The sequence below is a fragment of the Drosophila subobscura genome, chromosome O (assembly GCF_008121235.1).
Source record: "Drosophila subobscura isolate 14011-0131.10 chromosome O, UCBerk_Dsub_1.0, whole genome shotgun sequence".
Classification (NCBI taxonomy): domain Eukaryota; kingdom Metazoa; phylum Arthropoda; class Insecta; order Diptera; family Drosophilidae; genus Drosophila; species Drosophila subobscura.
The window spans coordinates 25,174,584-25,197,871 of record NC_048533.1 but is presented as its reverse complement, the minus strand read 5'-3'; the positions used below and the strand labels follow the sequence as shown (position 1 = coordinate 25,197,871).

At 48.8% G+C, this 23,288-nt stretch overlaps 5 protein-coding genes across 6 annotated transcripts; all 5 read left to right on the top strand.

The window, feature by feature from the left end:
• The first annotated feature begins 4,184 nt into the window (after window positions 1-4,184).
• On the top strand, window positions 4,185-5,954 carry LOC117896773. The gene is made up of 2 exons (XM_034805250.1): window positions 4,185-4,589; window positions 4,653-5,954. Exons 1-2 carry the CDS (start codon window positions 4,518-4,520, stop codon window positions 5,931-5,933), a joined length of 1,353 nt encoding a protein of 450 aa, XP_034661141.1. The 5' UTR covers window positions 4,185-4,517; the 3' UTR covers window positions 5,934-5,954.
• Window positions 5,955-6,022: 68 nt separating this feature from the next.
• On the top strand, window positions 6,023-8,567 carry LOC117898147 (nucleolin-like). The gene is made up of 3 exons (XM_034807346.1): window positions 6,023-6,163; window positions 6,217-7,357; window positions 7,417-8,567. Exons 2-3 carry the CDS (start codon window positions 7,307-7,309, stop codon window positions 8,539-8,541), a joined length of 1,176 nt encoding a protein of 391 aa, XP_034663237.1. The 5' UTR covers window positions 6,023-6,163; window positions 6,217-7,306; the 3' UTR covers window positions 8,542-8,567.
• LOC117899410 lies at window positions 6,778-7,146 on the top strand. Its single transcript, XM_034809397.1, has one exon. The coding sequence runs from the start codon at window positions 6,778-6,780 to the stop codon at window positions 7,144-7,146; it is 369 nt and encodes a 122-aa protein (XP_034665288.1).
• A 41-nt stretch (window positions 8,568-8,608) lies between the features above and the next one.
• LOC117898148 lies at window positions 8,609-9,740 on the top strand. The gene is made up of 2 exons (XM_034807347.1): window positions 8,609-8,742; window positions 8,794-9,740. Exons 1-2 carry the CDS (start codon window positions 8,698-8,700, stop codon window positions 9,730-9,732), a joined length of 984 nt encoding a protein of 327 aa, XP_034663238.1. The 5' UTR covers window positions 8,609-8,697; the 3' UTR covers window positions 9,733-9,740.
• An 85-nt stretch (window positions 9,741-9,825) lies between these two features.
• Window positions 9,826-10,477, top strand: LOC117897279. 2 transcript variants are annotated; one of them, XM_034806009.1, is made up of 2 exons: window positions 9,826-9,966; window positions 10,027-10,477. In XM_034806009.1, exons 1-2 carry the CDS (start codon window positions 9,919-9,921, stop codon window positions 10,456-10,458), a joined length of 480 nt encoding a protein of 159 aa, XP_034661900.1. In that variant the 5' UTR covers window positions 9,826-9,918; the 3' UTR covers window positions 10,459-10,477. The 2 variants fall into 2 exon arrangements, with proteins under 2 accessions (XP_034661900.1, XP_034661901.1); XM_034806010.1 differs by having other exon boundaries at window positions 9,875-9,973; window positions 10,035-10,477.
• Window positions 10,478-23,288: the final 12,811 nt, after the last annotated feature.

Here is a 23,288-nt window from a genome sequence, read left to right as displayed (position 1 = left end):
ATTTGTAAGCATTTAAAGGATCATTAGATCATGCCTGGGAAAGATATTCAATCATTTGGCTAAACAAATGATGCACGGATTGTGGAAATTACTGAGAATTCGGGTAACTAATGGGTTCTTGATGGAGAGAAACATTTTGGTTGCCTCGGGAAGGAGTTTCGAGACAAAAATGATTCACTGACAATTGAATTTGTGTTTAATATCTAATATTTTATTTATATACCCGAAAGAACCACTTCCTAGAGATATTTGTTTTGATTCATTGTTATATTTCATTAGAATAGTTAAATAATTACAATAATTGTGCGCCATGAATCATGCACCTGAGAGTCAGAGAAATGATTCATCAGAGCGAACTACGAAAGTGCATCCATCCATCCACCCATCCACCCATCCATTTATCCATCCCTCATTTGCATTCCCTTGTGAAATGCACTGGGCTCGTGTGGCAAGTCCCAAGGGGTCTACGGGTATTGGGCACTACCCGAGACTAGAGGGTTCTGGGTTCTGGGTTCTGGGGCCCGCTGTCGATCAACAGGTTTGCCTGCCTGCCTGCCTGCCGCCAGTTGCTGCTCGGCTTGATTTTTTTCCCGCTATTCAAAAGTGCCACCAGCTGAAATAAATTAATTGCTTAATTGTTGCTGCTGCTGAGATGAAATTTGCTTTCAATTAAGAAACTCTCCGCGAGGGAGGCGACGACGACTCTCCCCAAACCTTTGCCGTGTGGGGGTTTTCCTCTCTGTATCTATAGCTGTATCTATAGCTTTATCTGTATCTGTATCTGTCTGTGTGTTTCGTATCTATTTGTTTTATTAGACCAAAGTCGTGCACTTTGTTAACAGAAAGCCTGGTTGGCTGGCTGGCTGGCTGAAACGCGTTCTGCGTGGGATTCTCTAAGACAAGTCTGTCGTCCGCGTTTGTTTTTGTTATTTTGTTATTTTATTATTTGGGGTTTTGGCCGATACTAAAACTGGTTCTTGAAACCATCAAGGAGTTGGTTGAGTGGTTGAATCATACAACAACAGCAGCATCAGCAGCAGCAAAGAGTTAAACAAATTAAAATTAGGAATCAAGAAATTTAGATTTGTATCCCCCCGCTCGGGCTTACATTTTTTCTGGGATTTCCTCTTGAATTTCAAACGCTGTTTCCTAACGCATTTAAGTGCTTGACCTGAATACCTCCCCAGGTGGCTGCCAGCTCCAGTGAAACTTCCCCAGGGAAAACTTTCAATGCAAAGAAGGAAGCCAACCAGCCAGCCAGCCAGCCAGCCAACCACTTTGCATCTCTCTTTCCCCACTCGTTTTTGGTTTGGGATTTCATAATCGAAACGAAAGCTGAGAGCCGAGAGCCGAGAGCCGAGGCGCTGCTGCTGCTGCTGCTGATGTTTCGAAATCGTTTGGTTACTCGCATTTCCTCAGACCGATCCTAACGCTCCACGAATGTCTCTCTCTGTGTGTGTGAAGGTGGCTTTGCCCTTTTCTAAGCCTCGTCTAACGGGACCCGGGCCCAGACAGTTCCATCCCCACTCAACGAGAGCGTCTGCGAGACACGTCTGCGTCTTTTCCACTTTTCTGTGCATTTTACTGCACCAGCATTTTTCTCACACTCCGCGGAACGGAGCCAGCGGTCGCTCGTTTGTGGCTCCACAAAGAAAAGCTGACGCGACGGAGGAGTTGGGCAGACAAAAGGTGAAGAAGCGCGCGGTAAGCGCTGCAGGAAGTGGCCAAAAGGTTGGCCCCGTGCAGAGAGAGAGAGAGGAAGCATGATGGGGGTTTTCCTTTGCCCACAGATCTGCGGGGTAGAAAGGATTTTGGTTTCTTATCTGAATAAAAAACACCATTAAAATATAAATAAAATAATCAATCTTTAAGGGTTCTCAAAGCTTTGGCTATTATTTAAAATTTAACTTTTTAGTTTCAGTTTTTGTTGAATTTCCATGAGACTTTACTTCCATCGTTGAGCCTTGATTGTACCTCGATATGGCAACATGCCGTGCATATGTATATTTCTTCTCTAAGATCAGCTAATTAGTGACCTCTTGCGGCAAACAATACTTCAGCTGTACTCGTCTTACAGCTCCTCTCATGTCCATGGCTTTCGATCGAAAAAAAGAACAGAATTAAAGACACCCAAAAGGCAGCAGCAACAGCAGCAACAGCAACAGCAACAATCATAATTACGTGGCTAACCTTAAGAGTTGACACAAATCCGGGCTGGAGCCCGTTCCCAGCAATTAACTTCAAATGACACCAAATGCCACCGAGGCACGCCACGCCAGGGCCCCAGCAGTGCCACAGCGAGCAGTCGCTGAGTCGTTGAGGCGCCGCCCACCAGCCCACAGGCCGCTGTCGCCGCTGTCGCCGTCAAGCCATGAGGAATATCGCAAGTGAACGGCAACTTTGATGACGCCCACAAGGCGACAACAACGTTGTACCATAGATGATGATCAATATGACGATGATGATGATCATCAATGCTGGATATGGGCATGCAGCATATAGCATGAGGGCATGGGGCAGCTTTTGCGGTTTATTTGATCAGCGAGAATTCCATTGATTTGTAAGAAAAAGGGAAAATCGATTGAAAGAAAGAGAAGCAGAGACAGAGAGAGAGATCTACGGAGAACGTAGGAAGTCTTACAGTGCCTGTTCTGTGAGTTTGTTCGAGATGAATCTCACAGATACATCACAATCCATCCACACACATTCACACACCACCCGTGAAGTGCAATTGAAATACTGTGTGAAATTTTGCGCAGCTTCAAGCTTTGTCTTAGGTACAGTGAGGAGCCGCTTGAGCGGACACCGAAGCCAACTATTTGTGGAGATCTGTGTGGATGGTAGAAGCATCCACTGTGCCAGACAACTTCATCTATTGGTACACGCTTCGCCTTGCCTTTGTGCCTGTTTTGTGGCCACTTCACTCCATTCCCCACCACTCCACTCCTCTCCCTTCTGCTCTCCCTTCACTGCCCTCTAAGCACCCCTTCTGGGCCGCACTTTGATTCGTGGCTCATTCAATTCAAATACTTCGTGATTTCGTCAGCCCGATTTTGTGGCTGCCTGCCACTGCCACTGCTGCTGCCCCTACTGCTGCTGCTGCAGCGTATTCGAGGCCATTGAGAGTAGCTGTCGTGGCAGCGGGGGGTCGGGACAGACCACATAGCTGAAAGTACGACTTTAGTTGCTCTTTGGCGATGCAGTTGGACGACGCCAACGACTACGACGACGACGACGACGACGGCGTTTGCTGTCAAGAGATTTGCAGTAGTTTTATGCCCTGTAGTTGTAGAGCATTCGGGGGGTATATTGGTTGCATAGAATTCGAGGCAACAGGCAGAAGAAAGTGTTAAAGAACTTTGAGGATCTATGCAGAGAGGAACAGCAGTGAGAATTGAAAACTTTTTTTTTTTTTGATATTTAATCGCTACTGCGAAATTGGTTGGTCGCAGAGATGAGTCCGCATTGACCAGATACTTCAGTTTTGTGTTGAATATTATAAAAAAGTTACTGAAAATTTTGAACTCAAAAAAAGAGTTGTTTGCCGAACGAACACTAGAAATAGAATGAATTGAAAACTTCAATTCAAATAATTAATGCTAAAATTTATTTTAACATTTATGTTAAAAAATTAAAGTAACTAATATTTGTTTTCGCTATTTTTGTAACCTAAAGCCGAATATTTATTTTTAAATATTTTTTAAGATTTATTGCAATACTTTAGTGACAAATAAAAATATTAAATAATGAATTGTAATTGTGGAAAAATTAAATAAATTGTTTTCTACCATTTTTTAAATAATTTAAAAGTCAAGGAATGAATATCTAGGAGGAAGAGTCAATCATTATGCAGATAACGACATCTCCTGCCGATATGCTGTGACCATCGGATTACAATGTATCCGTTTGCTTTTGGGAAATTTACACCACGAATCAACAGCATGCGCTTGTGTGAGAGAGAGAGAGAACTTCGTAGTCTCTCACAGTTGGCCTCCCCTGCGGACACTTTGGATGCGAGGTACCTCTGTGTCGTGGCCCTCGACTGTGTGGCGTTCTCTCTGGTTTCTGTTTTGGTTTGTTGCTTTGGGTGCATGTGTCTGTGTGTGTTTGTGTGTGTTGTTGTTGGTGTTGTGGCGTGATGACCTTGAGCCGCTCATTTCAGCCAAGTGGCTTTTGTGTATGGCCAAGTGTCTGTCTGTCTGTTTGTCTGTCTTGATGTCTCTCCGAAGTCGAAGGTGTTACCCAGTTCCAGTTACTTTCGGCAGCTCTCCACCGTGTGCATATTCTATCTATTTCGCAATGAGAGATACGCAGAAAGAGAGCGCGGCAGAGAAAGAGAGAGGAAATGTGATGGAAAAATCAATGCAGTCAATGAAAACTTCTCTCAGCATGCCTTCCGTTTGTTCACTCGACTTCTTGACAGTATTTTGTGTATTTACAAATTTCCAACTTCAATGGAAAATCATAGCTGGGAAACTCTTAGTATTTTTAAATTGGCAGTGAGAAAACCCAAATGAATGCCTTTCATGTCGTTACGACAATCAAATGTTTGCTTGGTCTCTGCCCTGTGCATCGGCAGCCTGATCAGCGTGAGTATTCAGAGGGGGGAAATGGCTTCCAGTTCTTCTTTCTACTCCCCCGAATCATTGCAGATCATCAGCGCTGCTCCCATTCTTCCATCCTTCACTGATCCTCACCATCCGACTACAAAGTCGCCCCTCTGGCGTTTCAGTCCACAAACAATGCCGGACGATGAGTGGATACCCACAGGTTCCACTTTTTATGCAAACAGCGTTACGAAAGCCCCGCCAAGAAGTGCCTTTGCGGCATACATTAACTCAAATCGCACAAAGTTTGTGGAGCCAATCACGCTGAAGGTGTGGCCCTCACACATCGATCGTGTCAAGCTGGAGCCCTTTTGGAGCACAATCTTTGAGAGAAATGGAGAAAGGCTTACGACTGCCATACATCCGAGCCTTTGGGTTAGGCAGCCAAACATCTCGAGAAATTCGGAGCTTGTGCTGGTTCCTCGCCCGACCACAAAGGTGCAAAGACCATTAGGTTCCAGTACCCCCATAGGTTCAAGTAGTCCATCAGCACCCAAGTCTGATCCTGATGTTCCAAGCGATGAAGCTGAAACCAAGCCAGCCAGAAGGCGGAGTAAAAAGCGTTTCCGTGGCAGGGCTACGCCTCCTTTGAGCTCAGTCCATCCAGGCGTTAAGTTTAAGGCTCCCGAGACACAGGAAATCGGAGTAACTCCAGCAATGAGGAATCCAGACCTAGTGCTGGTGGGTCTGCCTTCGATTAAAGACTCTCAAGAGACTTCCCAGTCGGAAGATGCCGAAGTCGAAGCTGTAAGACAAACGAGAAAAATGCGCTTGCGCGGCAGAAAGCATTCCAGGAGAAAGCAAAGGAGAAGAAAGCCGGTCACAAAGGGAAACTTAAGCAAACCTCAGCTAAAACGGAAAATGTCAATGCCCCTGGAGCTGACACTGCCGTTGAAGTACCTCCTGAGGGATGGAGGGAAGACCACGCTGGACTTTTTCGTGCACACCGATCCACCGGTGTGGCGGGACACGCGCTACCATTTCCAGCAGCTGAGTCAACAGCCACGACTGCGCATAGAGTCGAACCCCATGGTGGAATACTATCCCGATGAGGCGCAGATGGATGAGGTGTGCAGGGACGAGTCCACCATTATTGGCACGGACATCGTGACGAGCTACATCAAGCCGCACATCTACCAGAAGCCCTACACCAAGAGGATCCTTTATACCAAATTTCGCGACACTTGGGGCATGGCTGACATTTTAATGTTCTGCCACCACCCGGAAAATGTTCCAGTCCTGAAGTTCCTGAAATGTGCCATCATGCGGCACAAGATGATGGAGTCCATGCTGCCCAAGTATCCCTACCACCAGGTGCAAACGTAGGAACATTTACTCAACTTTGTAGTCTGTGAAAATAAAAGAAAATCAATCACTTCCCTCAGTAAGCTCTTCACATATTGTACACTTGATTTCCTTTTACACTTTACAATTGAATTCTTAGCAAAGGAAACTCTTTGTATTAAAAATTGGCAGTGAAACCTGCAGAGAGATTTGCCACACAAATGTCGAGATATTTTTGGGTCTCTGCCCTGTGCATTGGTTGCCTGATCAGCGTGAGTATCCGCTAAGCCATGTTTAAGCTCTTTCTACTCCTAAATAAATGCAGATTATTCGAACTGTGCCCTTACATCCAACGTCCACTGATCCTCTCCGTTGGAAGACTTCTTTAAGCTCAATCCGTTCGCGACAGGCAGCGGCAAATGCTTCCGTTTCCAAAGCAAACGCCACAACTCAAAGGCCTCAAATATTATCTACAAAAAGCGCAACAAAAGCCCAGGAAAGAACCACTTTTGGGGCATATATTTCCACAAATTCCAGCCAGACTCCACATCGAAGTACGCTCAAAGTGTGGCCCTCACACACCGATCGTGTCAAGGTCTTGGAACCCTTTGTAAACTCAATCATTCGTAGGTATGGGGACAAGATCACGACTGTCTTGCGGACAATTCCTGTCAGAGCTGAGGTAGCCCAAAATCCAGATCGACCGATCCCAAGTGCCCAAAAGCTGAGTAGCCGGAGCCCAGCGGTGCGCAGAAAGCAGGAGGCCAAAGGGAAAGAGATGGGCACAACGAGTGAAGTAAACGTGGAGCTGACATTACCCTTGGAATACCTTGCCAGAGCAGCAACAATAAAGGATTCGTTTGTATACACCGATCCACCCATATGGATGGACACGCGCTTTCACTTCAAGTACCAGAGTCGACAGCCGCGACTCCGCGTCGAGTCGAATCCCGCTGTGAACTACTATCCCGATAGTAAGCAGATGAGCACCGTGTGCAGGGACAAGTCCACCATTATAGGCACGGATAGAGTGACAAATTACCTGAAGGAACACATCTACCAGAAGCCACACGGCAGGAGGATCCTGTACAATCAGCTTCGAGCAAATGACACTCTGCATACGATGCTGATGTTCTGCCACATGCCCACAGTTATTCCGGTGAGAGCATTCCTCGATTGCATGATAATGCGACACATGATGATGGAGTCCATGGTGCCCAAATATCCCTACCATCAGAAGCAATCAAAGCTGTAGAGAATCCCATTTTATGCTCCTATCACAGTAGGCAATGTCCTTTCCTTCCACTCACATTTAAGCACAAAATTCCAGGTGCCACAAGTGCTCTGTAAATGTTCTTTATTATTTATTTTACCTAACAAATTTACTGTGAACACATTTATTTATTTACGCGACAATGTACAAGATAAGCGTCGTGGTTTTCCTGTGCCTGTGCTGCTTCATCACTGTAAGTCCAAGCAACTATTAGATTTGAGGAAAATCCAATTAAAGTTCCCAATCCCTCAGACAAAACCTCTGCACCGCAATGGGCACACAAATATGTCCCACACTTTGGTGTCTGGCAATCAAAGTGCGCGATTTGTGGACGATTATGATCTGGGTTTGAGCGATCAGTCGAAGGATTCGATAAGTGCCGGTCGCGGCATTCGACTCTTCCAATATCCACCCATGCAAAATGAGCAAACGGCCAAGCGGGAGGACACGACCACGAAGCCAAAGAAGGCGCAGACCAAGAGGCTAACCAGGAGCACTGCAACTCCACCGAGCACCGCTGCCACCAAGAACTTTGTACAGCTCTGGGGACTGTCCGTGGAAGATGAAAAACTCAAGCCCAGAGCCAGGGATGTGGTCGATGCTCAAGCTGAGGAGAGGCCAGCTGGCGATGGGCTTGAGGCGGAACAGGAAGAGAGCGACGAGGACAACGAGGAGGCAGCCGACAGAGATGAGGATGCACCCAGAGAAGAAGCATTAACCGAAGATGTAAAGCTAGTGCCGAGGATTACAGCAGCAGAGCCAGAGCTTAGGCCAGAAAAAGAAACGCAAAGGGAAGACGACGTGGAACGTGATGACACTGAGGAGGATGACAATGTAATCGGCGGACTGGATAAATCAGGCAATGAAGACGCGGCCAGAGACGATGCTGATGTGCTTGGCTTCAAGAGCCTCATGACACCGAAGTCACTCGTGGGCGAGGAGGTGCAGGCCAGACAGGAGGATGAAGTCACTTATGCCAACAACTGGCAGGACACGCGCAGGGAGGAGTGGCGCAGTGCGCTGGCCCGTGCCGGCATCATGTCCAATCCGCTCTCCGACTACTATCCTTCGAACACGAAGAACCTCAGCACGGTCTGCATCCTCAAGTCATCGATTGTGAACTTCCCCAAGGTGTTCAAGTGGCTGCACAAGATGATCCTGAATATCACGTACCATCAGCGGCCAGTCTTCACCGAGCTGCGGCGCGAGCTCTACGACTTCGGCAAGTCCGAGATGTGCCACACAACCGACATGACCGATTGGGAAAAGTATCAGCTCTGCGCCCTTATGCGCAATCAGCGCATGGAGTACATGATTCCACACTATCCGCTCCACCAAGTTGGCTATCGACTGCTCTTCAAGGCCAAGAGGGATTAGCTCTGGACCAACTTTTGTGGTGTGCAAAAACTCAAATAAAATCCATCTCTATGGCAAACGTAGCAGTCCGGGGGCCTCTACTGTAGGGGCAACTTTTAGTTCAGCTGAAAAGTCTCACACAACAAAAAACACAACAAAGTAAATACACACGAAACGATGTGGGTACATTTTCTAGTGTGTCTGGCCCTGGGTGGCTTGAGCGTAAGTAGCAGCCTGAATGGTTTTCCCCAATCACAGCAAACTGTCCGCCAGGTGATGCCTTTGCTGGTGCATGCCATGCCGCTGGCCGCCACTGAACTGTCACTGCCAACAAAGGGCACAGCTGCAACTGAAGATCCTGATGGGGAGGACATGCAGAAGGCAACTGATAGCTCTGGCTTTGAAGAACAGGAACAGGAGCAGGACATGCAAGTGGCAGCAGATAGTTCTGGCAATGGAAAAGAGGAACAGGAACTGGACATGCAAATGGCAGCAGATAATTCCGGCTATGGCAGGCTGGAAAGGGAGCGAGAGAAGAGCAAACTTCGCATGTTTCCCAAGATCCATCGCACCGCTCTAGCAGCACACGGCGGACAGTCGCTGCACACCAAGGATCTGCTCAACTTTTGGGTCAAAGAAAAACCCCACAAAGCCACTCAGGCAGCGCCAAAGAACGAAGATGATGCTGAGCTGGAACTACGAGCTGGTAAAGGAAAAGGAGGAGGAGCTGCGGCCACAGCTGCTGGCAAAGCTGGCACCGAGATGACCATATCCCTGCCGAATGTTGTCACCGATCACATGGGCAATTGGGTCTTCAACCCCTGGGGCGTCACCTTTGGGCGTGTGTGGGAGGACACGCGCTTCGCGTTTCAGGGCAAGCACTGGCTGCCGTGGATCATGCAGGACTACTACATCAAGGGCGACTATCGGCAGGAGAAGCTGCACGGCACCGTGTGCCAGGGCAAGTCGACCATCTACAACTATCCCAAAATCTACAACTGGTTTCCGCACTACATTGACGGCAACAAGCGCAATCATCGCAACATTCTGCTGAATCTGCGCAGGGAGATCTACACGGATGGCCGCACAGAGTCCTGCCACGTGAAGGAACTGGACGACTGGTACGCCTATCAGCAGTGCACCATACTGAGGAACATGCGCATGGATTACTTGGTGCCCAATTATCCACTGCATCGTTGGTATAAACCCTGATAGAGTGGCGCGAATTCGTTCCCAAATAAAACTGAAACTTCCGCTGAAAGAAATTTCTAAATTGGAACTAAACTTTACCCCAATCGTTAGACCTTTGCTTTCAATTTCCATCAATCTTTTGTGAACTCGTAACGAACACTTTTTCGCACATTTCTACACAACAATTGTGGCAGGGGCAGTTGCGGCATGTTGAAAAATTCTCTTGTCTCTGTGCTTATTGCCTGTCTAATCAGCGTAAGTTCAACCAACTTCATATCCGTCCTCCTTCATTACTCCTCTCTCTCCGCTCTGCAGGCCACATCTTTGTTTTATGTGGCGCAGGCTGCCAGTCTGCGAAATGCTCAGCCACGTCTAACCCTGTCCATGGCTTCGCAGTCGCGCAGTGCCATGCAATCGATGCGAGAGTTTGCCCTGTACATGGGCCCCAAAGGATTGCCGGTGGAAGCCGAGGAGCAAGCGCGCCAGCGCGCCATGGATGTTCCCTTTCTAACCGCAGGACAACGGCAACTGCTGGCCGAGGATGAAGAGTTTCCCTTGGATCTGCGCAGCAAAATGCCTGAGTTTCAGGCGAAGGAAAATGCTGGCATCAAGTGCCGAAGGAAGATCGATGGGGAAGCTGGGGATTCAGGCTTTGAGGTCTGCACTGCCACAGATGAGGCTGCTGCAGCTCCTTCGATTGTGATTCATTTGGTGTGTTCAATGCTGATTGTCCCGCTGCTAACTTAACAATTATAAATTCCGTTTGGAAGTGCTGGAATGCAGCCCTAGGCAGCTCTCACCTTCGTTTCGCTTCGGGCCAAAAAGAACGCCAGAAGTTTGCAGTTTAGCGCTGGCATCCGTTGCAGCCTTTGCTTTTTCTGCTGTCGCTGTTGCATTTCGCGAAACTGTCACAAGCGATGACCCAATTATGTGGGGGGAGGTGTGGTGTGGTGGGGGGGCCGTGTGTGTAGGGTTCACGTTTTTCTGAGTTAGCAAGAAGTCGCCATGCCCGTGCCTCAAATGTTGCAACAGCAGCGCTGCCGAAGCGATTCTTTGTTCATAAATAATTGGAGCACTTTTGCCAACGTTGCGCACGTTCTTCTTTGTGGACAGGGCAAGGTAACACTTGGCCAAGGTAAGAGCCACAGCGACTCATGCCTCAGCCTCACAAACGCACCGAAAGTAGCCCCAAAACGAACACAAAATCCCTGTCACAGCGGGAGTTTCACAGCCTTATCGGAGGAGTGACAAGTCCTGCTGATAACAACAAAATCAATAGCCGATAAGGCGTCCTGGCTTATCGCAGGAGCAGCAGCAGTGGTTGCTGTTGCTTTTGTTATCTTTATCTGTATGTAAGTGCTATCAATATGTGCCGTGTATCCTGCCCCTCGATTAGAGACTGCAATCAAATCAATAACAATAATAATCATTTGTAGCGCAGGATCGAAGGAAATCGAGCGCATTATCAGCGTTTTCTTTGGGGGGCGTTGACCAGACGGCGGCTCTGCGGCTTTTCCACTTCTCCGCTTTTGTTATCAGCGGCAGCAGCAACAACAAGTTGTCTGGGACATTGTCCGACAATGACTTCAAAATCCTCCTGGACTGGGACTGGGAGTGGGAGTGGGCAGCAGCAGCAGCAGCGGCTTATCACCAGCGAACCGCAGACGGGGGGACAGACGCGGGGCAGAGCGTAAATAATACACAGCAAAAGGCAGGGCAGGCAGGGGAGACAGTGGCGGCAGTTTCCTAGTTTTTCCTAGCACCGCGGAAAGCGCAGGAGAGAAAAACGTGCGATAGGCCAAGGGGCACAAGTAAAAGCCAGAAAAAGAGCTAGAAAAAGAGCAGCAGAAAGAGAAAAGAATAAAAGAAAAGGCAAAAGCAAAGCAAAGTAAACCTTTGGCGCTGGCAAAGTGCATTCGCCTCGGAAAGGGCAGTCAATGCCAGGAGGAGTCGCTCGGTCCGTCGCCTCTTGGCCTCTTCAGCGTACAGTGGGGCTAGCAGGCCTCCTATCGTACAGTGGGACAGAGGCATAGAGTGGCACATGTGATAAAGGGAGAGACTGAGAATCCATTAGCAGTGGCAGGGAGCTCCCTGCGGCAACGGGCCAAAGGGGCGGCAGCATGTGCATGGGAAATGGTAAATGAAAATGGATAGAAAATGCGATGGAAAATGGGTGCATGTGGAGGCAGAGGCAAGCGCGCCAAGTGGCCAGCCAGCCAGCCACCGAGTGCAGTCTCTCTCTCCCTCGCTCTCGCTCTCCCTCGCTCTCCCTCGCTCTCTCTCTCTCTCTCTTTGCTCCACTCTTTGCTGCGTAGAAAAAAGGGTTCAATGCACGATTTCTTCTTGCTCCTCCTGCTGCTGCATCTACTTCTGCATCTCCTCTTCGTTTCTCTTTTTCGTTGCCATGGGAAACTCTTGGCCCTTGGGCAAAACTTCAACTCTCAGCAGGATCAACCCTCGCGCTATTTCCATTTCCATTTCCATTCCTCTAATTATGTATAATCAATTAAAAAACTCAAACACAGAACACAGTCCAACAGCAGATTCTGCTGGTACTCTCGCCAAAAGGATCGGCCCACTGCCTGCCCGCCGCCTGATGATTGCCTTAATTGAGGTCGAAAAGCGAAATTCAATTTAGAATTTCAAACGAAACACGCGTCTGGCTGCGTGTCGCATCGGAATTGAAAATTTATGCAGGATCGGCATGTGGGCAGGATCGATACGAGCGTAGGAATATGTTTGTCTGGGAACTCTGACTACTGTTCAGCAATTGCCTTGCCTTGGCAGCTACTTTGTTGCGTTTGTGAGGGTCTTAACTAGCCATTCGATGGCTTACAACTAATTATAAACAGCGATCCTCTTGCAGAGTTCATTGAACGTGCAGGAACAAAGGGAAAAACCCACAGAAAATGAACAAAAATCAAACAAAGGAAAATGAAGATAAGCGACAGAAAGAGAGAGAGAGAGACAAAGAGAGAGAGAGTCTCTAGGATAAGCAACAATCAAGTCAATGAATAGAAAAGGCAACGAACAAATGCTGAATGCTGATGAAGTCAGCAAGGACGCCAGACAAAAGGATACCGAGATTGGAGATATTCGAGATTCGAGACTCGAGACTGGAGATGTGCGTGCTGCGATACGCGTGTGTTCCACGAAGCAACAGCGGGGACACGCCCACGCCCACAAGTAATGCGATCCTCGAACGATCCTCTCCTGCAGACAAATCTGCTTCTCGGTGTTGAGTAATTTGTGGCCTGCCTGCCGATAAAAATCTGTTAATCGATGGACAAACATAAACAAAGGCCAAGGCAAAGGCAAAGGCAAGGCAGGGACTCCTGCAGGGGTTGACTTAACCCCTAGAGCGTGCACAGGGTTAGGGTGTTAGTTAGTGGCAGGGGCAGGGGTAGGGGTAGGGGGTGCGTCTCGATCGGTAGCTCCTTCTGGGCGAATGCTGGCGGTGGTCTATTTTCGTCGTAGATGTGGGTCCACGCTTCATCTCGGGGGTTGCAAGGCCTCGTTTGGGGGGTGTAACTTGAGGCTATTTTCGTACTCCCAACAGTCTTCAATGTGTGTCAATCTTTATTGGGATTTCCATACAGAATAGCGTCCAAAGTACCCGCAGTTTCGGTAGCGATTCCTTATGCCAGGACCTATCGTGTGACCTTTTGGACATTGCATTAATGTGCCCTAAATCTCCATAGAAAATCAATTAATTTCCCATGGAAAAATATCTTCAAACAGCTAAAAATACACAGCGACAGGCCACGATAAATGTGGGAAATTCTTCGTCGTTTTGTGGTTTATTTTTAATGTAAATTAATCAAGCCAAAAGGAGTTCGATTCGCTGAAACGAAATGCTATTAGAGGCAAATTCCTGTTCCTTTTTGTCTATTGCCGATGGATACAAAAACTCACACACAGCCAGGCATCGGCAGCCGTATTTGCTTCTATTTTTACTGTGGACAGGCAGAGGGAAAATGCCAGGGAGGGGAGAGCGAGAGAGAGGATTTTGCCGTCATCGTCGCCTCCTCGAACGCAATTTCCTTCCTGCTTCTGCGTACTGCAAATAGCTGTAATAATAAAACCGACGATCTCAGGCAGCCACAGCCTCAGAGTCAGCCTCTGCCTTGGGTCCCAGTTCCCTGCTGCCTGTTGCCCGTGTCTCTCTGTGTGTGCTGCCGCCTGTTTATGGCCGAAGACTCTGCTCTATCGGCTGTAGGATGCGACAAGAAAAGCAGGAAAAACTCCTTGGCGGCGGCCACACACAACCAACAAATACACAGACAGACTCACACACAGATGGAGTTGCCTCTGCCAGTCGTTGTCCTATCCCACGAGCACAGATCGTGGTGCCTGTGCCTGGATCCGCTGGGCTGGGGGTTCAATGAACTGCCGTCACCTCTTGGGGCAGCAGCGCCTTGCCTATGCCTGCGTCGACAGCGACTGCAACTGCAACTGCGACTGCGACTGCAAGTGGTGTGGCAATCCTTTTTCTTTGCATCCACAGATCTCTCGCTCTCTCTCCCCATTGCACCCTTCACTTGATCTTTGCTGATCTTTCTGCCGCTCTCTCTGTGCACGCGGGGAATGCTGCCTCGCAGGAGTCCGCTCTTTGCCTCTCTCTCTATCGCTCTTTCTCAGTGTGTGCTCTCAAGGGTTCCAATTCCAATTCCATTTCCATTTCCAAATCCAAATCCATTTCCAGATCTTTCGCTGTGGCTGGGGACTTTTGCTTTGGGTTTCACTCTTCGAGTGGGGATATGTAAACATCGTCGTCATCATAATCGCTGTCCGTTGCCTGGGACTGTGCCTGTGCCTGGGACTGTGCCTGCTCCAAGGCTGTGCCTGTGCCTGTGCCTGTGGGGGATGGGGACATTTGTGTGGAGTGGCGCGGGTTGGGGGAGCTGCTGTATGCGATGCTGACGCGTATCCCTTTCTGCCTTTCTGCCTTTCTGCCTCTCCCCCTGCCTGCTCTTTTTTTTCTGTGGAATGTGCCGCTTGTTTACTCAAATGTATATTTGATCTTCTGCTGCTGGGGTAATTTTTTGTGCTCTATTCCCCCTACCCGCCGCTGCTGGCTGCTGCCTTCAGTTTGAACTGGAACCTGGAGCTGAAGTGCACTTGTGTTTATCTGTAAAGGATTTTTCAAGGAATCACCCCAAGCCAGCGGCATATTCATTTATTTTTTCGCTGATGCAATGATATTTCTGAGCATGGGGGGCACTGCTTGGTTCTCTATTTCTTTCTGTACAGTTGCGTTTGAGTTAATCAGCAGAAAGTTGTGGCACGAAGTGGTCAAGCCAATGGGGAACAGAAACAAGTCCAAATGGGATTCCATTGGAGGCAGGATCTACCCAAGAATTGATCAATTTCCAAGGCAAATCCCCCATCGATCTTCCTTCCCCTCTGCCAAGCCAACGCTTCCAGTTTTGGCGCCCAAATGAGTACAGTCACCGCCTCCAAGGCAAAGGCAACGCTCACAAGGATCGTGCACACACAGAGCCACAAACAAAGGTCCCAGCAGGGCAAGAGAGAGAGGAAAACACACCGTCAAATATCAGGCAAACAAATCACCGAACCAACAGGCTGCCCGAGGATGGGGGGGAGCAAGAAGATTGGAACTGGGCACTGGGCACTGGCTACCCGGGACCTTCATATCCTCCTTCATGCACGTACCGATGTTGGACTGTGCTCTGCTGTGCTGTGCTGTGCGATTGGCGATTATTCATGATTTTATGGACTGGGTAGAAGGACATTAAAATTGCTTTTACGCCAACTCATCGGGCCCAGAGGATCAAACTGGTTATGCGCTTTGTATGCCACTCACAATCGTCGGGGAGAGTCGTCGCAGAGTCGCAGAGTCGAAGAGTCGCAGAGTCACAATCCAGCCAGTCCTCTTTCCCCAGTCCCACACACAGTCCTCTGGGCAGGCCGCTCCTTTCGACTTTCGAGTTGGAGGAATCTGGAGAAACCAGTTTTGGCTCTGCGGCTCTTTGGGCTCTGCGACTCTGCGGCTCTGTGGCTCTGGCTGTGTGGCAGTCTCTACCTGTTGTCGGCTTCGGTTGGGATCCCACTAAAAAAGGGATACTTGTGGGCAAACAAAGAACAAAGGAATCAACTCTCTCTCTCCTCGTTCCTCGCTTGTTTATACAAGTGTACGACGAGACGGGATGAGACGAGTCGAGTGTTTGCCTTTTGACGCAATCGAAGGCGCAATCCTTTCGTCCTCGCCACCATCGCTACACCAAGCTGAGGTTCCATTTTGGTTGCCTCACACTCTTCCCTTACCATTCCTTTGGTTTGTGTTTCGTTTTTGTGTTCATTGTTGGGTCTCCTCTCGGCGTACAGTTTCGAAAGTTATCCCTGGCTGTGGGGGAACCTGCAATTGGAGCAAGGAATGATGCAGAATGACGTGCAGATGCTCCACAGATATGTTTCCCTGCTGCTGCTGACATGGATCCATGTATCTGCCGCGTGTTCGGTTACCCAAAAGGATTGTCCAAGTGGCTTTTAGTTCGCAATCTGCATGCGAAGTGCATTGCCTTTTTGCGTAATGCAGGAATTTGTCAACGTTCTTCGGGGGAACGACTGTGATGACGCCGTGATGTGCATAATGAATGAGAGACATTTGCTCTTCATAATTCGCATGCAAAAACAGTTCCTCGTTTTTTGTTGTAGTTGGGGCATGGGCATGGGATTTGGTCTCGGTTGCTGGTCCATTCTTGGCCCTGGCCCTGGCCCTGGCCCTCTCAACCTCTCACTGGCACATGGAGAAAGGCACTTGAAGTGAACTCCGTCTTTTTCTTATTGTTCCTTTTGCTTTGTTACCGCTGGGGGGGAGAACTGTGTGCGCATGCGCAAATGCAATCACAAGAAGAGCAGAGCAGAAAGGAGGGCAGGGCAAAGAAAACTCAAAGCCAGCAGCAGGAAAAACACAGAAAACAGAGCACACAGAAAATGTAGGGAAAATATTGTGTGAAAAGTCTGCCTGTCTGTCTGTCTGTCTGTCTGCCTGTCGGGATGGTTAGATGGCAACAAGTTGAATGCCCCCAGTCGACTCATTCATGCTACGGGTATCCCGTACAAAGTAGGCTGACAAGAGGAGGTGACGCTCGAGTAATGAAGGGTTTTGCTAGGTCGTCTCTCAGCTCTTTGTCTCTCTGCGTGGTGTCTCTCTGTCTCTCCGCTGTTTCTCTCTCTGTGTGTTTGTGGGGGGGAAGCTTCACCTGCTGGCATTTGAGTTCTCAGGACTGCCGCCTGGGAAAGCACTTAAATGGTTATTCATGCCCGGGCTTAGCTTTTCTTTTTCTCAAAGGAAATTGTCTTTTGGCTTGGCTCTTGATCTGTCCATTGCGGTTTGCTGCTTGCCGTTTTGGCCTGCCACTGGCTGCAGGAAGCTGAAGTCTGAGTCTGAGTCTGAGTCTGAGATCTAGGCAACCACAATCATGGGGCTCTGGCTCTGGCTCCGCTGCTCCCCGTATACGTAATTCGTTGGACCAAGAAGGAACTCCACACAGAAACCACATTCACAGCCAACTCTCCCGGCTTGGGCCAGGCAATGTCAGGCATCTGCTGTTGCTTTTGCTGTTGCAGTTGCAGTTGCTGCACTTTTCTGTGTTGCTGCTGTTGCTGTTGCAAATTGCTGAAGGAAACGCACGAGTGCCGCAGGAGAGAGCCACTGCTGCACATGGCTCTATGGCTCTGTTTGTTGCTCTCTTTTGGTTCATTCAACTCCAGAGACAGGCGGCACGAGGCGCTTCCAGCTGGGGGATACATAGATGGATGCATAGATGGATGGATGAATGGATGTATAGATGGATGGTTCGGTTCGGTTCGGTTCGCTTTGGTTCGCTTTGGTTCGCTTTGGTTCGGTTCTGTTGCACTCTCTGTAGCTGCTTGGCTGACTGCAGTTGGCCGCGCAGCCAAGCTGTTGCCACATCCAACTGGGAGGTATGACCACACCACACCACACATCACACCACATGCCACATGCCACACGAGAACCAGAGAGGATCGCATCGCCCAGGTTTGGATGCGACTGGGGCCCCCGGTTTGGCCTGGCCCAACCCAGTCCCCAGTCCGCAGTCCGCAGTCCCGGCGTGGCTACTGCTACTCAAATTGCGAAAGCCAAAAGCATGTTTTACAAATGGATTTCATGTTCAGTGCGTTATGTTTCTTGGAAAGGATTTCTTTGGCCATTTCTTGTCATGGCCATGTCTGGTGCGGGACTGGGACTCGAGCTGAGGCTGAGGCCTGTGCCGGCAGTCGATTTGTCGTCTTGGCTGGCTGGTTATGAGCTGAAAAATAACTGAAATGCGACAAGAGTCGCAAACATGAAGCATTCATTCAAATGCTCCTCCTGCTGTCCCCAAATGCCTCAAGTCGTTGACATGCAGATTAACTGCGGAAGAGAAAGAGAGGAGGAGCGGGAAGGGCTTGTGTTGGGTTCCTCGGAAACTCACAAATTTCAGATCCTTACAACTGCAACTGCAATCTTGTCCGGTCCACCTTGGTGGCCACATTTCGTTGCAATCTCCGCCATATCCAGGTCAAATGCATGTCAAAGTCATTAAAAATCCCGAACAGAACTTCCCCCAACCACAACCCCTTGTATCTCGGCTCCTGGATCTTGTCCGGTTCGTTCGGGGAACACAAGGAGTGCGTAATAAAATGCAATCAAAAATGAGAAGAGAAGAAATCTTTTAAGTTTATTACCTTTCCCACAAACGAATCGCTCACAAAATGTTTTATGTATCAGGAAACTCTGCCAAAGGCTAAGTGGCCAGAGGCACAGTGGGACAGCGAGACCCTTTTTAGGGGGGTTTCGGTAGAAAATGTTGCCCGAAGCGATAACGCGATAAGATAATACTTACACGTGCAAAGCACTTCGAAAGGAAGAGCAGCGTAGAGTCCGGCCAACCCACGGGAAAGACATTCCCAGTCATTCATTGCTCTACGAGAATGAGAGCAATTGAAGCTGTACGGCAACCACAGTTATGGGAAGTAGGTTTTTCTTTTGGGCGATGATGAGTTGAAGGATATGTGTAAAACCGCAGCTACCAAATGGATGTGTTCCAAGAAACTATTCCTCTTGGGACCTCCGTAAGATCTTTTCTTTACTCTACTTCTAAATAATTATTATCGCGGAGGAAGAAACCTAAAATTAAATCCCTGACACCCAAGTGTGCATTGTGTGATTTTTAACTTAAATCTGCCTCCCAAAAGCTATGATAAATAAACACTTTAAAAGCGCTTCCATTAAGCCTTAGACTGCTGAAACGCACTGTACGCAAATTGAAGGGAATTGCAATCAAAAATTCAACTCCCGTTTGGCAGGATGGGGAAACCAACGAACGATCCGTTCGATCGGTCGAATCGAATGACATATTATTTAGCAAATTGAAAATATTTCTTCACATGAGATTCGTACATTACAATTACCCCCTCTGCCTCTCCCTCACTCTTTCTCTCTCTCTCTCTCTCTGTTTGCACCCTCTTGGGCCCCACGAAGCGAAGCGAAAGGGATCTCTCGTTCGCTCTCTCTCTCTCCCCTCTCTCTCTCTCTCTCTCTGTCTCTCCGTTGCTTTGCGCTGCTCTTTATTTTGTGTTTCCCCCGTTTCTGGGTTGGGCTGGGCCCCGCGCTGTTGCACACACATTGGAATGCAAATCAAAAAGCAAAGAAGTGCCAGAGGGAGGTGGGGCAAGGGCAAGGGGCGGTAAGAGGGCGTCAGCAGGCTATAAAAGTATCCTCTGACGCTGTGCACGAACACACATAAACACACACACACACACAGGCACAGAGAGAAGCGAATAAATAACTTCACTTTGATCCCCCTTTCGTGTGGCATGGCGCATTCATTGCTCAGTGGATGGATACACACGGCTGACGCTGACTCTGTGCAGCGCCTCCAGTCGCTATCCTCGATCCCCAGTGATTCCCAGGTTTGCCCTCGTCCCTTGTCCCTGTTCCTCCCGTTCCCTGTTCGCCCCGTTCTCCCCGTTCCAGTGTTCCTCATTCCGTGGATGGCAGCAGCGAGTGACTGCACCCTGTGGCGGCCCAATTGTTGCGCAAAGGCAGCACGTCCTCGCCTTGGATAGATGGTCTCCTGCTCAGCTGTGCCTGTGCCTGTGCCTGCGACTGTGACTCTGACTGGGAAGTGCTTGAGATTTCTGCCTCTGTCTTCGCCTCTCCCCTCCCTTGCGCTTGTCGTGGCTGAAGCTCCCCCAGTGTTGTTCTGTGCTGCCTCCTCTTCTCACTGAGTGCCTTAAAGTGGCGCAGCAGATAATGAAAGTCAATGTCTGTGCAAGGGTACAGGATATGCTGTTTGTGTTCGCTTCTCCTTCACGTTTTGGATCCCTGTTTCTCTTTCTGTTTTCTTTGCTGCTCCTCTCTTCTTTTTTTCCTCCTCTTTTTTTGGGTAAATACGAATATCTGGCTGCCAGACAAAGGCAGTTCTTTGTCTGCCTCGCTTTCGGGAGAGCGGTGTGGGGTGTGTATGTGGTGGGAGGGAGGCACCAGTGGCAATGCTTGTGGGGATCTGTTTCGTTACTCAGAATCTTTTGCTTTTTTCCCCACTTCCTTCCTGTAATTACAGAAAAATCCTTGGGAGCTACAGTCGCATCCATTCCCATTACTCTGGGGTGCACCGTTAAGAAATGATCAGAAACAGTGAAAACAGTCGCGTTCTCTTCCTAGTCATGGAATTCCCTGTGTGCCACAGTAGCATCCCGATCGCTGCACTGTACCGTTTCATCACTGGATTCCTGGCAGCTACAGTCGAGTCTCCAACGATGTAATGGCTCTCTGCTACAGTGGCCTCCCGCTCCAAAGTAGTCAGCTCCCTGGTCATTACAGTCACATCCCTGTACAGTCGAGTGCCCTGCTGCGTACAGTTGTGCCACTAGCCATTATCCTCAGTAAATGTACAAATGTACATCCATCCATGGGACTCTTTAAACATTATCCAATCGGTATCGGTTGACATGAATTATTTGCTTGTAATCCACAACATTCAACTGGCCAGGGGCCCCGGCCAGGTGTTTGTGTCAACGTCTACGTCTATTTGAAGAGGATCTTCGGCATACAAAGTCCACGCTGGGAAGACAAACAGCAGACAGCCAGCAACAGGGAGATACGAGACACGAAACAAGAGACGCAGAAGCGAAGAAGGAATGGATGGGGCAGCGGCAACCCTTGAGATACATAAACTTCAAATTGTATCTAAATATGTCTGCGATTGATCCTGCTGCAGGGCAAGGATCGATCGGCCTCGGAACGTGGGAGAATGGAGAAATAACGAAAGAGACCCCTCACCCTCTGCACACCCCCTCTTGTGCAACAGAAAAAGAGTTGAAAGAAGGATGAAGGATAATCAAGAGTCGACGTCAAGGGCCATTAAGTCGTGAGACGGGAGTCGAGAGTCGAGAGTCGGCGAAGTCGGAGCCGGGCAAAGAAATCAAAATAAAAATGTAATTTTAAATTTGTTTCCCCCCCGAAGCCGTTGCCGCTGACACAGCCGCAGCCGCTCGCATGCCGGGGCATGCAACACGCTGGCGGCAGATATCATGGGAAATATTTTTCGATTCCCTTGAAACCAGTTGAGCGAGCCCTGGCCTGCCTTGCCTTGCCCTGATTGTTGGTGTCCAGTCACACAGCGGTCCACTGGGGAGGGTGAAAGTTGCTGGCCAACAGGTTGTGGGACTCGCTTAGGAAATGCCTGCAGGACTACAGGTGCACCCCCACCCGCGACTCCTGCAGGATAATCGACATCACACGAGGGTTGACTGGGCACAGAAGCGTGTAAAATATGCAACAACTTCTGTGGGAAGCAGCGCACCAAGGCAACGGCCGTGGCACAATAATAATTTTATGGTCATTTCACGGATCTCCCAGGACCTCGCTCAACTGGATACTGGCTACTGGACACACACACGCAACAATCTACGCTGGTTCACACGGGAGGCCGCTGCGCATGCCCCGAAAGTGCTCCGTCATATCCGACCAACAAAAGCCCAAGCCAAGGCCAAGAACGGGCCACAGAGCGGCGGGCATTTCCGGATTTGAGGGCCCGAATACGCGGCCGAGCTCCCCAGCAGGTCCCAGTCATTAGCGATGTTAGAAAAGAGTAGCATTAGACACTGTAGTTGCCTGTCTTGCTGCGGAAGTTCCCACAAGACGTTTGATTATGACGCAACATAATTTTTGGGACAGTTGCAGGTTGCTGCTGCTTCTACTGCAACTTGGACTCGCACTGTGGAGTGGGGCCTTGCTCCCATGGGACGCTAATTAAAAAGGAATTTCTTCTGTTTTTCTTCTCAGTTTTGTTGTGTTTTTTACAGCCAAGCAACGGCAATTAGAAATGTCAGTGGGGGATGGCAGATGGAGCTGCTGCTGCCGCTGTGGCAATCAGGAGAGTGCTAATTTAGTAATCACAAGTCAGTCGCAAAGCTGTGGGGGGTGGGGCGCTCACAGACAACATAGAAAGTATCTTTAAGAACCGGTTGTCAGGTCCTCAAAACGATAAGCTCTTTGGGGGCTATACCCGCAGAGGCCACGCCTCCCTCTCTTTCGCCAACGGTGCAAAGGTGTGAAATTGTTGGCTTGGATCTCAGTGTTGAATCAGGTGGCACACTGCTGGATGTCGTGAGAGTACAATTGATCCTCCCCCAACCATCCACTAAAGTCGATGATTTAGGGATCTTTTGTTTGGGCATTGAAAGCTATGAAAGATCCCTTCCAGCAGCCAGTCATCTCATCGGGTGTTTCTCTGCTCTTCTATCTCGGTGTTCCTTTTGTGTGTTCCAGGTTTCCAGGGTTCTGTGTGTGAAAAGTCATTTATTTTCAATGAAATCTTTATCGAGTGAGGGGTTACTTTTTGGTTGATCAAACTGAAAAAAAGGAATCAACTTGAACCCAAGGTGTTTTGTTTCAACTTTATCTTTCTCTCTCTCTTTATATCAAATGAAGTGCTATCCACACAACAATCTTTTATCCAAGGGGGGAATACTCCTTAATCTTCCAAAAACTCCTCAATCTTCCTCCGAGAGAATATCGAAGCCAAACTTGAATTTCAAGCAAACAAAACATTAATATTCCCCAAAATGAAGAGCGTGGGGAGTGGGAATATCCCATAGAAACTCATTCCCAATGAGAAATGGAGAATCCTAAACTAATTTACAACACGTGTAATCGTTCGGAGGGGTCGCTGACCGTTCCCGTTCGCGTTCCCGTTCGCGTTCCTGGTTCCAGGCCAAAGGCAAACACAGACACACATCTCTCTAACCGCCTAGATTGACAATTGAGATTGAAGCAATCACACACACACATACAGAGGGGCATACAAAGTAACGAAGAAGAGGATGAAAAGCAGTAAAAATAGGATGAAGAAGCAGCAGGAAAGCAGCAGAGCATAAAAAGGTAAGGAATCCATGGTGTATAAAAGAGACAGAGGAGGAGGGAGCCTACGGTCTAATGGGAAAAGAAAAGCGAAGCGAGAGAACCTACGGACAAATAGTAGAAGGAAACGCGAAGAGTACACACGAAGAGGGGGTGGGTAGAGCAGGGTAGGGATACAAAA

What these genes read in the sequence shown, in the direction of transcription:
- LOC117896773 (XM_034805250.1), top strand. Translation starts at nt 4,518, where the DNA reads ATGCCTTTCATGTCGTTACGACAATCAAATGTTTGCTTGGTCTCTGCC. An exon ending in GCATCGGCAGCCTGATCAGC is followed by an intron (nt 4,590 to 4,652) that starts GTGAGTATTCAG and finishes GAATCATTGCAG; the next exon opens with ATCATCAGCGCTGCTCCCAT.
- LOC117899410 (XM_034809397.1), top strand. Translation starts at nt 6,778, where the DNA reads ATGGACACGCGCTTTCACTTCAAGTACCAGAGTCGACAGCCGCGACTC.
- LOC117898147 (XM_034807346.1), top strand. Translation starts at nt 7,307, where the DNA reads ATGTACAAGATAAGCGTCGTGGTTTTCCTGTGCCTGTGCTGCTTCATC. An exon ending in GCCTGTGCTGCTTCATCACT is followed by an intron (nt 7,358 to 7,416) that starts GTAAGTCCAAGC and finishes CCAATCCCTCAG; the next exon opens with ACAAAACCTCTGCACCGCAA.
- LOC117898148 (XM_034807347.1), top strand. Translation starts at nt 8,698, where the DNA reads ATGTGGGTACATTTTCTAGTGTGTCTGGCCCTGGGTGGCTTGAGC. An exon ending in TGGCCCTGGGTGGCTTGAGC is followed by an intron (nt 8,743 to 8,793) that starts GTAAGTAGCAGC and finishes ACTGTCCGCCAG; the next exon opens with GTGATGCCTTTGCTGGTGCA.
- LOC117897279 (XM_034806009.1), top strand. Translation starts at nt 9,919, where the DNA reads ATGTTGAAAAATTCTCTTGTCTCTGTGCTTATTGCCTGTCTAATCAGC. An exon ending in TTATTGCCTGTCTAATCAGC is followed by an intron (nt 9,967 to 10,026) that starts GTAAGTTCAACC and finishes TCCGCTCTGCAG; the next exon opens with GCCACATCTTTGTTTTATGT.